The sequence below is a fragment of the Oncorhynchus gorbuscha genome, unplaced genomic scaffold (genome assembly GCF_021184085.1).
Source record: "Oncorhynchus gorbuscha isolate QuinsamMale2020 ecotype Even-year unplaced genomic scaffold, OgorEven_v1.0 Un_scaffold_2470, whole genome shotgun sequence".
NCBI lineage: Eukaryota > Metazoa > Chordata > Actinopteri > Salmoniformes > Salmonidae > Oncorhynchus > Oncorhynchus gorbuscha.
Genome location: NW_025746973.1, coordinates 12,026 through 28,636, shown reverse-complemented (window position 1 = coordinate 28,636; position 16,611 = coordinate 12,026). Strand labels below are relative to the sequence as shown.

General features: G+C 51.8%; 1 protein-coding gene across 1 annotated transcript; it reads left to right on the top strand.

Moving 5' to 3' along the window:
• Nucleotides 1-9,449: 9,449 nt before the first annotated feature.
• LOC124025844 (gap junction beta-4 protein-like) lies at nucleotides 9,450-11,034 on the top strand. The gene is made up of 2 exons (XM_046339153.1): nucleotides 9,450-9,985; nucleotides 10,248-11,034. The coding sequence occupies exons 1-2, from the start codon at nucleotides 9,450-9,452 to the stop codon at nucleotides 10,582-10,584; spliced, it is 873 nt and encodes a 290-aa protein (XP_046195109.1). The 3' UTR covers nucleotides 10,585-11,034.
• Nucleotides 11,035-16,611: the final 5,577 nt, after the last annotated feature.

Here is a 16,611-nt window from a genome sequence, read left to right as displayed (position 1 = left end):
ACACACACACACACACACACACACACACACACACACACACACACACACACACACACACACACACACACACACACACACACACACACACACACACACACACACACACACACACACACACCATTGAAATGAACATGCCCTTACTGAAGTTGTATTCTTCTTAGTCTCCGACCCAACAAATCTCTCTCTCACTTCCTCTCTCTCTCACTTCCTCTCTCTCTCTCACTTCCTCTCTCTCTCTCACTTCCTCTCTCTCTCTCTCTCACTTCCTCTCTTTCTCTCTCACTTCCTCTCTCTCTCTCTCTCTCACTTCTCTCTCTCTCTCTCTCTCTCTCTCACTTCCTCTCTCTCTCTCTCTCACTTCCTCTCTCTCTCTCTCTCTCTCTCTCTCACTTCCTCTCTCTCTCTCTCTCTCACTTCCTCTCTCTCACTTCCTCTCTCTCAATTCAAATGGCCTTTATTGGCATGGCAACGCGTTCACAAAGTCAAATAAATGAATAAAACAACAACAAATAAACATCAAAGCAAATTAAACAAAAACAATCAGACATTATATGTATCAATCACATTTCACAAATTTCACACATTTATTTATAAAAGCCCTTTCTACATCCGCAGATGTCACAAAGTGCTGTACAGAAACCCAGCCTAAAACTCCAAACAGCAAGCAATGCAGGTGTAGAAGCACAGTGGCTAGGAAAAACTCCCTAGAAAAGCAGGAACCTAGGAAGAAACATAGAGAGGAACCAGGCTCTGAGGGGTGGCCAGTCCTCTTCTGGCTGTGCTGGGTAGACCAGAGTGACCAGGCTCTGAGGGGTTGCCAGTCCTCTTCTGGCTGTGCTGGGTAGACCAGAGGGACCAGGCTCTGAGGGGTGGCCAGTCCTCTTCTGGCTGTGCTGGGTAGACCAGAGTGACCAGGCTCTGAGGGGTGGCCAGTCCTCTTCTGGCTGTGCTGGTTAGACCAGAGGGACCAGGCTCTGAGGGGTTGCCAGTCCTCTTCTGGCTGTGCTGGGTAGACCAGAGGGACCAGGCTCTGAGGGGTGGCCAGTCCTCTTCTGGCTGTGCTGGGTAGACCAGAGTGACCAGGCTCTGAGGGGTGGCCAGTCCTCTTCTGGCTGTGCTGGGTAGACCAGAGGGACCAGGCTCTGAGGGGTGGCCAGTCCTCTTCTGGCTGTGCTGGGTAGACCAGAGTGACCAGGCTCTGAGGGGTGGCCAGTCCTCTTCTGGCTGTGCTGGGTAGACCAGAGGGACCAGGCTCTGAGGGGTGGCCAGTCCTCTTCTGGCTGTGCTGGGTAGACCAGAGGGACCAGGCTCTGAGAGGTGGCCAGTCCTCTTCTGGCTGTGCTGGGTAGACCAGAGGGACCAGGCTCTGAGGGGTGGCCAGTCCTCTTCTGGCTGTGCTGGGTAGACCAGAGGGACCAGGCTCTGAGGGGTGGCCAGTCCTCTTCTGGCTGTGCTGGGTAGACCAGAGTGACCAGGCTCTGAGGGGTGGCCAGTCCTCTTCTGGCTGTGCTGGGTAGACCAGAGTGACCAGGCTCTGAGGGGTGGCCAGTCCTCTTCTGGCTGTGCTGGGTAGACCAGAGGGACCAGGCTCTGAGGGGTGGCCAGTCCTCTTCTGGCTGTGCTGGGTAGACCAGAGTGACCAAGGTCTGAGGGGTGGCCAGTCCTCTTCTGGCTGTGCTGGGTAGACCAGAGAGACCAGGCCAGTCCTCTTCTGACTGTGCCTGGTGGAGATTATAAGAGTACATGGCCATTAAGGCCAGATTGTTCTTACATTTTTTTAATTTAACCTTTATTTAGGCAAGTCAGTTAAGAACAAATTCTTATTTACAATGTCGGCCAAACCCGGATGACGCTGGGCCAACTGTGCGCCTCCCTATGGGACTTTCAATCACGGTCGGATGTGATACAGCCTGGATACAAACCAGGGACCGTAGTGATGCTTCTTGCACTGAGATGCAGTGCCTTAGACCGCTGCGCCACTCGGGAGCCTGAGGTTAGACGTTCAACAAAATCAAATGTATTTATAAAGCCCTTTTTACATCAACCAATGTGTCACGTTCAAACATCCATAGATGACCAGCAGGGTTGTAGTAGAGGGTGCAACAGGTCAGCACCTTAGGAGTAAATGTCGGTTGGCTTTTCATAGCCGATCATTCAGAGGTTGAGACAGCAGGTGTGGTATAGAGTCGAAAACTAGCAGGACAAGGTATTACGTCCGGTGAACAAGTTAGCAGGTAGAGCAGTTGAAACTGCTGACCAGGTGGACTGGGGACAGCCAGGAGCCATCAGGCTAGGTAGTCCTGAGGCATGGTCCTAGGGCTCAGGTCCTCCGGGAGGGGAAGGCGATAGGGAGAATTAGAGGGAGCATACTTAAAATTCACACAGGACTCCAGATAAGACAGGAGAAATACACCAGATATAAAAGACTGACTCTAGCCCCCCGGCACATAGACAATAGCAGCATAGATACTGGAGGCTTAGACGGGGGTGGGTCGAGGGACACGGTGGCCCCGTCCGATGATTTGGGGCGGCAGCGTAGCCTAGTGGTTAGAGCGTTGGACTAGTAACCGCAAGGTTGAGAGTTCAAACCCCCGAGCTGACAAGGTACAAATCTGTCGTTCTGCCCCTGAACAGGCAGTTAACCCACTGTTCCCAGGCCGTCATTGAAAATAAGAATGTGTTCTTAACTGACTTGCCTGGTTAAATAAAGGTAAAATTAAATTAAAATACCCCACAGACAGGGCCACCCAGGCAGTATATAACCCCATCCACTTTGCCAAATCACCCACACCACCAGAGGGATATCAACAGACCACCATCTTACTAGCCTGAGACAAGGCTGAGTATAGCGCCCAAATGTCTTCTCCACAGCACGAGCCCGAGGGGGGACTCCAAACTGGACAGGAAGATCACGTCTGACTCAACCCACTCAAGTGACGCACCGCTTCTAGGGACGGCATGGGAGAGAACCAGTAAGCCAGTGACTCAGCCCCTGTAACAGGGTCAGAGGCAGAGAATCCCAGTGGAGAGAGGGGAGCCGGCCAGGCAGAGACAGCAAGGACCAGTGCCTTGTCGTTCACCTTCGCACCCCTGGGCCAGACTACTCTCAATCATAGGGTCCACTGAAGAGATGAGTCTTCAGTAAAGACTTAAAGGTTGAGACCGAGTCTGTGTCTTTCACATAGACAGTGTTTAGTAGTTGCTGGTAATGTTCAATAACACAGACCCCAAAGCAAATCAGGGGGTGGGGAATATATATTCAAAGAGAACGTATCATAGTTGTTATACTGAGAGGTAGCTGTTTATTCTCCCCTGTCCTCAGTGATTCTCTCCACTGAACAAAGAGGATAAGAGTGTCTGCTAAATGACTTAAATGTAAATGTAAATGTAATGATGTACTTTATACCCAAGCCTAGCCTATGGTTGACCAATTAGAATTCCTTGCAATAAAATTGGGCCGATCGCCAAATACCAAGTATCCCGTTTCAGGCTCAATGTATACTGTAGACAATTTGGACCAATGAGAACTTGCCACGTGTAGCTTTGAGTCCCAGACTGGAATTTCTACACAGATCCTAAACTGATGTTGACCTGAAAAACACTAGTTCCAATGCTCTCTAGCCGTCTAGTCCTCTGCGTTGTGTATTTACAGTATCTTAGAATATTCCTACAATAGGTAGACCATTCCATAAAACTTGACCTCTTGCCCTCTTGTCCTCTGGCCCTCTAGCCCTCTAGCCCTCTGGTCCTTTAGCCCTCTAGCCCTCTGGCCCTCTGGCCCTCTGGCCCTCTAGCCCTCTTGTCCTCTGGCCCTTTAGCCCTCTGGCCCTCTGGCCCTCTAGCCCTCTGGCCCTCTTGCCCTCTGGCCCTCTAGCCCTCTGGCCCTCTGGCCCTCTAGCCCTCTAGCCCTCTAGCCCTCTAGCCCCTCTGGCCCTCTGGCCCCTCTAGCCCTCTGGTCCTCTAGCCCTCTAGCCCTCTGGCCCTCTAGCCCTCTAGCCCCTCTGGCCCTCTGGCCCCTCTAGCCCTCTGGCCCTCTAGCCCTCTAGCCCCTCTGGCCCCTCTAGCCCTCTAGCCCTCTAGCCCTCTAGCCCTCTAGTCCTCTAGCCCCTCTGGCCCTCTGGCCCCTCTAGCCCTCTGGCCCTCTAGCCCTCTAGCCCCTCTGGCCCTCTAGCCCTCTGGCCCTCTAGCCCTCTAGCCCCTCTGGCCCTCTGGCCCCTCTAGCCCTCTGGCCCTCTTGCCCTCTGGTCCTCTAGCCCTCTGGTCCTCTAGTCCTCTAGCCCTCTGGCCCTCTAGCCCTCTGGTCCTCTAGCCCTCTGGCCCTCTGGCCCTCTAGCCCTCTGGTCCTCTAGCCCTCTGGTCCTCTAGCCCTCTGGCCCTCTGGCCCTCTAGCCCTCTGGCCCTCTAGCCCTCTGGCCCTCTAGCCCTCTAGCCCTCTGGACCTCTGTGTTGTGTATTTACAGTATCTTATAATATTCCTACAATAGGTAGACCATTCCATAAAAATGGAGCTCTATTGGAGGAGGCCCTGCCTCCAGCTGTTTGCTTAGAAATTCTAGGGACAATTAGGAGACCCGTGTCTTGTGAACCTTGACAGTCCTGACCCCGAGCCCGCCTGCCTGACCACTCTGCCTTACCCTGACCCCGAGCCCGCCTCCCTGACCACTCTGCCTTACCCTGACCCCGAGTCCGCCTGCCTGACCACTCTGCCTTACCCTGACCCCGAGCCTGCCTGCCTGACCACTCTGCCTTACCCTGACCCCGAGTCCGCCTGCCTGACCACTCTGCCTTACCCTGACCCCGAGCCTGCCTGCCTGACCACTCTGCCTTACCCCGACCCTGAGCCTGCCTGCCTGACCACTCTGCCTTACCCCGACCCCGAGCCCGCCTGCCTGACCACTCTGCCTCACCCCGACCCTGAGCCTGCCTGCCTGACCACTCTGCCTTACCCCGACCCTGAGCCTGCCTGCCTGACCACTCTGCCTTACCCTGACCCCGAGCCTGCCTGCCTGACCACTCTGCCTTACCCCGACCCTGAGCCTGCCTGCCTGACCACTCTGCCTTACCCTGACCCTGAGCCTGCCTGCCTGACCACTCTGCCTTACCCTGACCCCGAGCCTGCCTGCCTGACCACTCTGCCTTACCCTGACCCCGAGCCTGCCTGCCTGACCACTCTGCCTTACCCTGACCCCGAGCCTGCCTGCCTGACCACTCTGCCTTACCCCGACCCTGAGCCTGCCTGCCTGACCACTCTCCCTTAACCTGACCCTGAGCCTGCCTGCCTGACCACTCTGCCTTACCCTGACCCTGAGCCTGCCTGCCTGACCACTCTGCCTTACCCTGACCCTGAGCCTGCCTGCCTGACCACTCTGCCTTACCCTGACCCTGAGCCCGCCTGTCTGACCACTCTGCCTTACCCTGACCCTGAGCCTGCCTGCCTGACCACTCTGCCTTACCCTGACCCCGAGCCCGCCTGCCTGACCACTCTGCCTTACCCTGACCCCGAGCCCGCCTGCCTGACCACTCTGCCTTACCCCGACCCTGAGCCTGCCTGCCTGACCACTCTGCCTTACCCTGACCCTGAGCCCGCCTGCCTGACCACCCTGCCTTACCCTGACCCCGAGCCCGCCTGCCTGACCACTCTGCCTTACCCCGACCCTGAGCCTGCCTGCCTGACCACTCTGCCTTACCCTGACCCTGAGCCTGCACCTGTCTCAACGTCAACAGTGAAGAGGCAACACAGTGTCTGTGTTCATTTTGCCCATCTTAATCTTTTCTTTTTATTGGTCAGTCTGAGAAACGGCTTCTTCTTTGCAACTCCTAGAAGTCCAGCATCCCAGAGTCACCTCTTCTCTGTTGACGTTGAGACTGGTGTTTACTATTTAATGAAGCTGTCAGTTGAGGCCTTGTGAGGCGTATGTTTCTCAAACTAGACACTCTAATGTCCTTGTCTTCATGCTCAGTTGTGCACTAGGGCCTCCCACTCCTCTTTCTATTCTGGATAGAGCCAGTCGTAAATGTTAGCAAATATGGTCACTAGTGTAACCAGGAAGAGAGGCCTAATTTAACACAACAAATGAATCGGTCTTGAGCCATGTTTCAGTCAGGCCAAACACATCAAGATTATGATCAGTGGCTATGACTGCCTTGGAAGTGAGGCATCTAACATAAAGTAGCCCTATTTTGAGATGTGAGATATCACTTTCAATAATAACAGGAAAGGAGGTCTTTATTCCAGTTGCTAAAGCGAACACTGACATGTATATTTTTGCTCAACCTAGATCGTGTTGACTACACTGACTGTGCTAGTGGCAGACTCCATTAAACTGGCAGGCTGGCTGACAGGGTGCAGGCCAGGCAGCAGGCTCTCATTGTGGAGCGAGAGGAGTTACAGCCATGTCTATGTTGATAGATAAGAAGAGAGCACCCCTCCAGCTAGGATGGAGTCCGTCACTCCTCAGCAGGCCAGGCTTGGTTCTGTTCGTGGGTGAGTCCCAGAAAGAGGGCCAATTATCTACAAATTATATATCTTGGTAGGGGGGCAGAAAACAGTTTTAAACCAGCGATTGAGTTGTGAGACTCTGCTATAGGGGACCAGAGACAATTACTCGATGCCGACAGACATCTGACTGTGTAATCCTAACATCGTTGGTGCTGACATTGATAACAATATCCCTATATAACAATATCCCAATATCTAAGCTCACCAGTTTTAGCCTTGGCCAGCACCCTCTTCAGATTAGCCTTACAGCGGTAGCCCTGCTTCCTGGTAAACAGTGAATGATCGCCGGTTGATAATTTTTAAAGTCTAATATTGCGGATAATAGAGTCGCTAATGACTAGGGGTTTTCAATTTGTCAGAGCTAATGGTGGGAAGCTTCGGCGTCTCAGACCCCATAACGGGAGGAGTAGAGACCAGAGAAGGCTCGGCCTCTGACTCCGACTCGTTGCTTAATGGGGAAAACTGGTTGAAAGTTTCTGTCGGCTGAATGAACGACACCGGTTGAGCATTCCTACAGCATTTCCTTCCAGAAACCGTGAGAAGGTTTTCCGGCTGCGGGGACCGTGCCAGGGGATTTATACTACTATCTGTACTTACTGGTGGCACAGACGCTGTTTCATCCTTTCCTACACTGAAATTACCCTTGCCTAACGATTGCATCTGAAGCTGTGCTTGCGACACGGCTATCCTCACCATAAGGCGATAGTCCTCCTGTATATTATGAGTACAGCGACTGCAATTAGAAGGCATAGTGATTATGCACAGCAGCACGGAGACAGTGAGGAAGTGTGTTCCGCATTACTGTGAAGAAGGAGACCTCAAAGCGTCCGGAGTGAAAAAGTTTAATGAAAAAACTAAGTAGCAAGGGAATGGCTAACAACTTATATTTAAACTTTTACCATAGAGAGAAGGAGACTGTGATTCAAACCACAAAGAGGAATTCTAGTTTGCTCTGTTTTTTGGTTGATTCTTTCCAATGTGTTAAGTAATTATCTTTTAGTTTTCACATGATTTGGTTGGGTCTAATTGTGCTGCTGTCCTGGGTTTCTGTGGGGTCTGTTTGTGTTAGTGAACAGGGCCCCAGGACCAGCTTGCTTCGGGGGCTCTTCTCCAGGTTAATTTCTCTGTAGGTGATGGCTTTGTTATGGAAGGTTTGGTAATCGCTTTTCTGGTTTTTGATAATTGGTGGGTATCGCCCTAATTCTGCTCTGCATGCATTATTTGGTGTTTTAAGTTTTGCAAGACGAACTGTTGTACACAGACAATAGAATTCTCAATTTGGTGTTTGTCCCATTTTGTGAATTTTTGGTTGGTGACCACAACCACTGAGGGCAATAGGTTCTATAACTGATTCAAGTATTTTTTGCCAGATCCTAATTGGTATGTCAAATTTTATATTCCTTTTAATGGCATAGAAGGCCCTTCTTGCCTTGTCTCTCAGATAGTCCACAGCTTTGTGGAAGTTACCTGTGGCGCTGAAGTTTAGGCCAAGGTATGTATAGTTTGTGTGCTCTAGGCAAATGGTGTCTAGATGGAATTTATTATTTATGGTCCTGGCGACTGGACCTTTTTTAGAACACCATTATTTTTGTCTTACTGCGAATTACTTGGCCCAGGTCTGACAGAATCTGTGTAGAATATCTAGGCGCTGCTGTAGACCCTCCTTGGTTGGGGACAGAAGCACCAGATCATCAGCAAACAGTAGACATTTGACTTCAGATTCTAGTAGGGTGAGGCCGGGTGCTGCAGACTTTTCTAGTGCCTTAGCAAATTCATTGAAACAAATGTTGAAGAGAGTGGGGCTCATGCTGTTTCCCTGCCTCACCCACCCGGCCCTGATGGATGAAAAATCTGTGTGTTTATTGCCAATTTTGACCGCACACTTGTTTGTGAACATTGATTTGATAATATTGTGGGTTTTTCCCCCCTAACACTGCTTTTCATTTTGGGATTCAACAAAGCATGAAAAGACTTTGCTTTTGTTTAGTTTGTTTGTCAGTTAAAGTATGCAGGATTTACACGTATTTTAACAAGAAGTCAATTTGACATTTGCTCAGGACATCATTTTCACTGAGGAAATGTTGGAGTCTGCCAACAGGTTACTGTTGCCATAGATTACGCGGTAAATTATGGGGTCAAATATGTCTCAACTTTGTGGATTGGGGTGAACAGACCTTGGTTCCAAATATAATATATACATATTGGGGAAGATGCCAGAGCCGAGGATAATAATGAAGAGTTTGAGTGTAGCCATCTTGAATTTATTGTGTTTTATTTTATCATTTCATTTTTCTTATTTACTGTTTTAGTGTTTCCCCATAGTATTTGTATTTAAGGCAGCAGCTACTCTTCCTGTGGTCCAAACACATTAAGGCACTTACATTACACAGTGAAGGTGTATGTTCTAGTTTTGTGGGTCTGGGGGGGGGGGGGTAGGTTTCAATTTATTATTATGTTTTTGGTGGGGGGGGGGTTTTACGCTCTTCATCAAACCATTATTTTTTGCTGTAAATATTTATAGGTTTCTGCTTGATTTTCTTTTTCAACAATTTGATGTTAGCTGTCAAATATATACTGTTCAGACTTTATTTTGCGAAGTTTACATCTTCACTATCGCAAGGAAAATATCTCTCTCTCCTCTTTGTGGTTTGAATCACAGTCTCCTTCTCTCTATGGTAAAAGTTGAATAATAAGTTGTCAGCCCTAATCTACTCAAACATAGAGCTGAGGGTGTTGCAGCTATGTTTACCTAGCTAGTACACTCAGTAAGGGCATGCAGTACATCCCTCCCCTCTTGTACCAAGCTGAGTAGGTCCCACCTTAAAGACCTACCTTTCCTGAGTGCAGCCCACTGGGAACGAGAGCTGGTTGTGGCAAAAGCCAGTGGCCTGTTGGAGGTTGAACTGAACTTATTACTACGAATTCTAATTCCACAACTTGTACCTCCACTATGAACTGGGCGTTTTTGCAGGGCCTGCTTAGCGGGGTCAATAAGTACTCCACGGCGTTCGGTCGTATCTGGCTCTCTGTCGTCTTCATCTTCAGACTCATGGTCTTCGTCGTGGCCGCGGAGAAAGTGTGGGGTGACGAGCAGAAAGACTTCGACTGCAACACGCGCCAACCTGGCTGCCACAACGTCTGTTACGACCACTTCTTCCCCGTCTCCCACAGCCGGCTCTGGGCACTCCAACTCATCTTCGTCACCTGTCCCTCGCTCCTGGTCGTCCTCCACGTCGCCTACAGAGACGAACGAGAGAGGAAACACTGTCTGAAGCACGGCGAGGGATGCACCCGTCTGTATGGCAATACGGGGAAGAAGCGCGGCGGTCTGTGGTGGACCTACCTCTTCAGTCTGCTATTCAAGATGGCGGTAGACAGCGTGTTCATCTTTCTGTTGTTTTACATCTACGATGCGTACTTCTTCCCGCTGGTGGTGAAGTGCTCAGAGGACCCCTGTCCCAACGAGGTGGACTGCTTTATTGCCAGGTAACTATTATTATTATTACTATTATTACAAACAGAGCACACTTTGCACTGATCATTGGCATGGCCCTGCGGTTCTCCTGATCATGTGACCTGACCATCAGGAGAATCTCTTGAGCACTAAGTATCACAAATGCTGCACTTGTTGACGGTGATGAACGGCTGATGAGCTAAACCAGTATGTGATTACAATGCTTTGTTATTGTGAACGACCAAAGACCTGTACTATTTCACAAAGCTCATCTTTTACTGTCTGCTCCCCAAGGCCAACAGAGAAACGAGTGTTCACGGTCTTCATGGTGGTGATAAGCTTGGTGTGTATACTCTTGACCCTGTGTGAGATCCTCTACCTGCTGGGGAAGAAGTGCAGGGAGTGTATTGTCGGTGGAGGACCCCGTGACATCAGGGAGAGCCCCCAGTTCCCCATGCCAGCTACCATACCCCTGACAGAGAAAGATACCTCTGTGTTCAAGCAGTCTGAACTGAAGAAGATGAATATGGCTGATGGCGATGGTGGACTGGATAAGAGAGAGAGCTCCGGGTTACAGTGTGACTGTCTCTTAAGACTGTTATCTTTCATTCTGGTCCTGGAGACGCCATAACTTGTGAAGGCTTTCCGTTCAAGCCCAGTATTAATACGTGATTAGATGGATCTAATCAAGGCATTGACGATTAGTTGATCAGTTGTGTTTTAGTAAGTCTAGTAGTAGTTAATAGATAGTACTGGTCTGGAAGAAAAGCCTATGGAAAGACTACAACATTCTGTCATGTCTGTGTCATGTCTGTGTCAAGGCAAGGGCCACATATACTGTTCAGTGTGAGTATATGGGATACTCCAAAATGCTGTTTACAAAGTCACTGCCAAAATGGGAAAATATTTAGTTGTGATTAATTACAGAATGACATGCCATCTGTTTTTTTTGTAAGAAGTTTTCATTTCATGAAATGTACATTATTTCTTGTATTGTCTAGTTATTGATATGTGTAATATAATTGCAAGCCTGATGATTGTAGTCTGCTTGTAATTTGAAATAAAACATATTTTATTATGATCTATTATATTTTGTTGTTGTTGTATTTTCTATAAATATAAATGTTTCTTTCATTACAACTAAAATATCATGATGATTTTCAACTTAAAAGTAAAGTCCATTGAGCACAAAACTGATTGGATCCAAAGCCTCTTATTCATTCCAGCAACCATTTCTAGGCCATTTTATAGTGCAACAGGAAGTGCAACAGGAAGTGCAACAGGAAGTGCAACAGGAAGTGCAACAGGAAGTGCAACAGGAAGTGCAACAGGAAGTGCAACAGGAAGTGCAACAGGAAGTGCAACAGTGTTCCACTAGAAGGTATTGAACTTTCAACAATGTCAATAAATCAATCACATATTTTACCTCAGTTTAACTCGGCAAGTAAGTTAAGAACAAATTCTTATTTACAATGACGGCCTAGGAATAGTGGGTTAACTGTTCTAGGAACGGTGGGTTAACTGTTCTAGGAACGGTGGGTTAACTGTTCTAGGAACGGTGGGTTAACTGGTCTAGGAACGGTGGGTTAACTGGTCTAGGAACGGTGGGTTAACTGGTCTAGGAACGGTGGGTTAACTGGTCTAGGAACGGTGGGTTAACTGGTCTAGGAACGGTGGGTTAACTGGTCTAGGAACGGTGGGTTAACTGGTCTAGGAACAGTGGGTTAACTGGTCTAGGAACAGTGGGTTAACTGGTCTAGGAACAGTGGGTTAACTGGTCTAGGAACGGTGGGTTAACTGGTCTAGGAACGGTGGGTTAACTGGTCTAGGAACGGTGGGTTAACTGGTCTAGGAACGGTGGGTTAACTGGTCTAGGAACAGTGGGTTAACTGGTCTAGGAACAGTGGGTTAACTGGTCTAGGAACAGTGGGCTAACTGCCTTGTTCAGGGGCAGAACAACAGATTTGTACCTTGTCAGCTCAGGGATTTGATCCAGCAACCTTCCGGTTACTGGCCCAACGCTCTAACCACTAGGCTACCTGCCTCCCCCCTCTAACCACTAGACTACCTGCCTCTAACCACTAGGCTACCTGCCTCCCCCCTCTAACCACTAGACTACCTGCCTCTAACCACTAGACTACCTGCCTCCCCCTCTAACCACTAGGCTACCTGCTCTAACCACTAGGCTACCCTGCCTCCCCCTCTAACCACTAGGCTACCCTGCCGCCCCCCTCTAACCACTAGACTACCCTGCCGCCCCCTCTAACCACTAGACTACCCTGCCGCCCCCTCTAACCACTAGACTACCTGCCTCTAACCACTAGACTACCTGCCTCCCCCTCTAACCACTAGGCTACCTGCTCTAACCACTAGGCTACCCTGCCTCCCCCTCTAACCACTAGGCTACCCTGCCGCCCCCCTCTAACCACTAGACTACCCTGCCGCCCCCTCTAACCACTAGACTACCTGCCTCTAACCACTAGACTACCTGCCTCCCCCTCTAACCACTAGGCTACCTGCTCTAACCACTAGGCTACCCTGCCTCCCCCTCTAACCACTAGGCTACCCTGCCGCCCCCTCTAACCACTAGACTACCCTGGCTACCTCTAACCACTAGACTACCCTGCCGCCCCTCTAACCCCCCCTCTAACCACTAGACTACCCTGCCGCCCCCTCTAACCACTAGACTACCCTGCCGCCCCCTCTAACCACTAGACTACCCTGCCGCCCCCTCTAACCACTAGACTACCCTGCCGCCCCCTCTAACCACTAGACTACCCTGCCGCCCCCTCTAACCACTAGACTACCCTGCCGCCCCCTCTAACCACTAGACTACCCTGCCGCCCCCTCTAACCACTAGACTACCCTGCCGCCCCCTCTAACCACTAGACTACCCTGCCGCCCCCCTCTAACCACTAGACTACCCTGCCGCCCCCTCTAACCACTAGACTACCCTGCCGCCCCCTCTAACCACTAGACTACCCTGCCGCCCCCCTCTAACCACTAGACTACCCTGCCGCCCCCTCTAACCACTAGACTACCCTGCCGCCCCTCTAACCACTAGACTACCCTGCCGCCCCCCTCTAACCACTAGACTACCCTGCCCCCCTCTAACCACTAGACTACCCCCTAACCACTAGACTACCCTGCCCCCTCTAACCACTAGACTACCCTGCCGCCCCCTCTAACCACTAGACTACCCTGCCGCCCCCTCTAACCACTAGGCTACCCTGCCGCCCCCTCTAACCACTAGACTACCCTGCCGCCCCCTCTAACCACTAGACTACCCTGCCGCCCCCTCTAACCACCTCTAACCACTAGGCTACCCTGCCGCCCCCTCTAACCACTAGACTACCCTGCCGCCCCCTCTAACCACTAGACTACCCTGCCGCCCCCTCTAACCCCCTCTAACCACTAACCACTAGACTACCCTGCCGCCCCCTCTAACCACTAGACTACCCTGCCGCCCCCTCTAACCACTAGACTACCCTGCCGCCCCTCTAACCACTAGACTACCCCCTCTAACCACTAGACTACCCTGCCGCCCCCTCTAACCACTAGACTACCCTGCCGCCCCCTCTAACCACTAGACTACCTGCCTCTAACCACTAGACTACCTGCCTCTAACCACTAGACTACCCTGCCGCCCCCTCTAACCACTAGACTACCCTGCCGCCCCCTCTAACCACTAGACTACCTGCCTCCCCCTCTAACCACTAGACTACCCTGCCGCCCCCTCTAACCACTAGACTACCCTGCCGCCCCCTCTAACCACTAGACTACCCTGCCTAGACCCCCTCTAACCACTAGACTACCCTGCCGCCCCCTCTAACCACTAGACTACCCTGCCGCCCCCTCTAACCACTAGACTACCCTGCCCTCCCCCTCTAACCACTAGACTACCCTGCCGCCCCCTCTAACCACTAGACTACCCTGCCGCCCCCTCTAACCACTAGACTACCCTGCCGCCCCCTCTAACCACTAGACTACCCTGCCTGCCCCCCCCTCTAACCACTAGACTACCCTGCCGCCCCCTCTAACCACTAGACTACCCTGCCGCCCCCTCTAACCACTAGACTACCCTGCCGCCCCCTCTAACCACTAGACTACCCTGCCGCCCCCTCTAACCACTAGACTACCCTGCCGCCCCCTCTAACCCACTAGACTACCCTGCCTCCCCCTCTAACCACTAGACTACCCTGCCGCCCCCCTCTAACCACTAGACTACCCTGCCGCCCCCTCTAACCACTAGACTACCCTGCCTCCCCCCTCTAACCACTAGACTACCCTGCCACCCCCTCTAACCACTAGGCTACCTGCTCTAACCACTAGACTACCCTGCCTCCCCCTCTAACCACTAGACTACCCTGCCGCCCCCTCTAACCACTAGACTACCCTGCCGCCCCCTCTAACCACTAGACTACCCTGCCGCCCCCTCTAACCACTAGACTACCCTGCCGCCCCCTCTAACCACTAGACTACCCTGCCGCCCCCTCTAACCACTAGACTACCCTGCCTCCCCCTCTAACCACTAGACTACCCTGCCGCCCCCCTCTAACCACTAGACTACCCTGCCGACTACCCCCCTCTAACCACTAGACTACCCTGCCTCCCCCTCTAACCACTAGACTACCCTGCCGCCCCCCTCTAACCACTAGACTACCCTGCCTGCCCCCCCTCTAACCACTAGACTACCCTGCCGCCCCCTCTAACCACTAGACTACCCTGCCGCCCCCTCTAACCACTAGACTACCCTGCCGCCCCCTCTAACCACTAGACTACCCTGCCTCCCCCTCTAACCACTAGACTACCCTGCCGCCCCCCTCTAACCACTAGACTACCCTGCCGCCCCCTCTAACCACTAGACTACCCTGCCTCCCCCTCTAACCACTAGACTACCCTGCCGCCCCCTCTAACCACTAGGCTACCTGCTCTAACCACTAGACTACCCTGCCTCCCCCTCTAACCACTAGACTACCCTGCCGCCCCCTCTAACCACTAGACTACCCTGCCTCCCCCTCTAACCACTAGACTACCCTGCCGCCCCCTCTAACCACTAGACTACCCTGCCGCCCCCTCTAACCACTAGACTACCCTGCCGCCCCCTCTAACCACTAGGCTACCTGCTCTAACCACTAGACTACCCTGCCTCCCCCTCTAACCACTAGACTACCCTGCCGCCCCCTCTAACCACTAGACTACCCTGCCTCCCCCTCTAACCACTAGACTACCCTGCCGCCCCCTCTAACCACTAGACTACCCTGCCGCCCCCCTCTAACCACTAGACTACCCTGCCGCCCCCTCTAACCACTAGACTACCCTGCCGCCCCCTCTAACCACTAGACTACCCTGCCGCCCCCCTCTAACCACTAGACTACCCTGCCTCCCCCTCTAACCACTAGACTACCCTGCCGCCCCCTCTAACCACTAGACTACCCTGCCGCCCCCTCTAACCACTAGACTACCCTGCCTCCCCCTCTAACCACTAGACTACCCTGCCGCCCCCTCTAACCACTAGGCTACCTGCTCTAACCACTAGACTACCCTGCCTCCCCCTCTAACCACTAGACTACCCTGCCGCCCCCTCTAACCACTAGACTACCCTGCCTCCCCCTCTAACCACTAGACTACCCTGCCGCCCCCCTCTAACCACTAGACTACCCTGCCGCCCCCTCTAACCACTAGACTACCCTGCCGCCCCCTCTAACCACTAGGCTACCTGCTCTAACCACTAGACTACCCTGCCTCCCCCTCTAACCACTAGACTACCCTGCCGCCCCCTCTAACCACTAGACTACCCTGCCTCCCCCTCTAACCACTAGACTACCCTGCCGCCCCCTCTAACCACTAGACTACCCTGCCGCCCCCTCTAACCACTAGACTACCCTGCCGCCCCCTCTAACCACTAGACTACCCTGCCCCCCTCTAACCACTAGACTACCCTGCCGCCCCCTCTAACCACTAGACTACCCTGCCTCCCCCTCTAACCACTAGACTACCCTGCCGCCCCCTCTAACCACTAGACTACCCTGCCGCCCCCTCTAACCACTAGACTACCCTGCCTCCCCCCTCTAACCACTAGACTACCCCAACAATCTCACAGATAAATGATCATATGTGATGTATACATTTTGAATGAAGTTTGTTCAAGAGTCCCTTCTTAAAACATCCACATGAACCTTAATGTAACAGAGTGAGTTCCATGTGTCATGCTGCAAAAAAACACCTGATGAGATCAAAGTGTTTTTTTTTTGCGGTGAAAGAAAACCACAACATGACACACCTTGATAATGAAATGAATTAAATAGTATTTTATTCTTCAGGTTTGCAGTAGTAGGTTGGGAGTGGTCAGTAAGCAGGGGTGAAAGTACAGTTTATCCACATTAAAATGACCCCTCCTAAATGATCTGATCACAGTCACATCCGGCATGACTAAAAGCCCCATCAGCCTCAGCAGCAGGACTAGCTGTACAGCTGTGTGATGTGGTGGCGAGAGGTGACACCTTCTACAGGTGATTGAGCCGTCTAGTCTGGAGTGTCTGCTAAATGACTCAAATATTTTTTATTTATTTTACCTTTATTTTACTAGGCAAGTCAGTGAAGAACAAATTCTTATTTTCAATGACGGCCTGGGAACAGTGGGTTAACTGGTCTAGGA

Coding starts and splice junctions, on each gene's coding strand:
- LOC124025844 (XM_046339153.1), top strand. CDS start 9,450: ATGAACTGGGCGTTTTTGCAGGGCCTGCTTAGCGGGGTCAATAAGTAC. Junction 9,986..10,247: donor GTGGACTGCTTTATTGCCAG/GTAACTATTATT, acceptor CTGCTCCCCAAG/GCCAACAGAGAAACGAGTGT.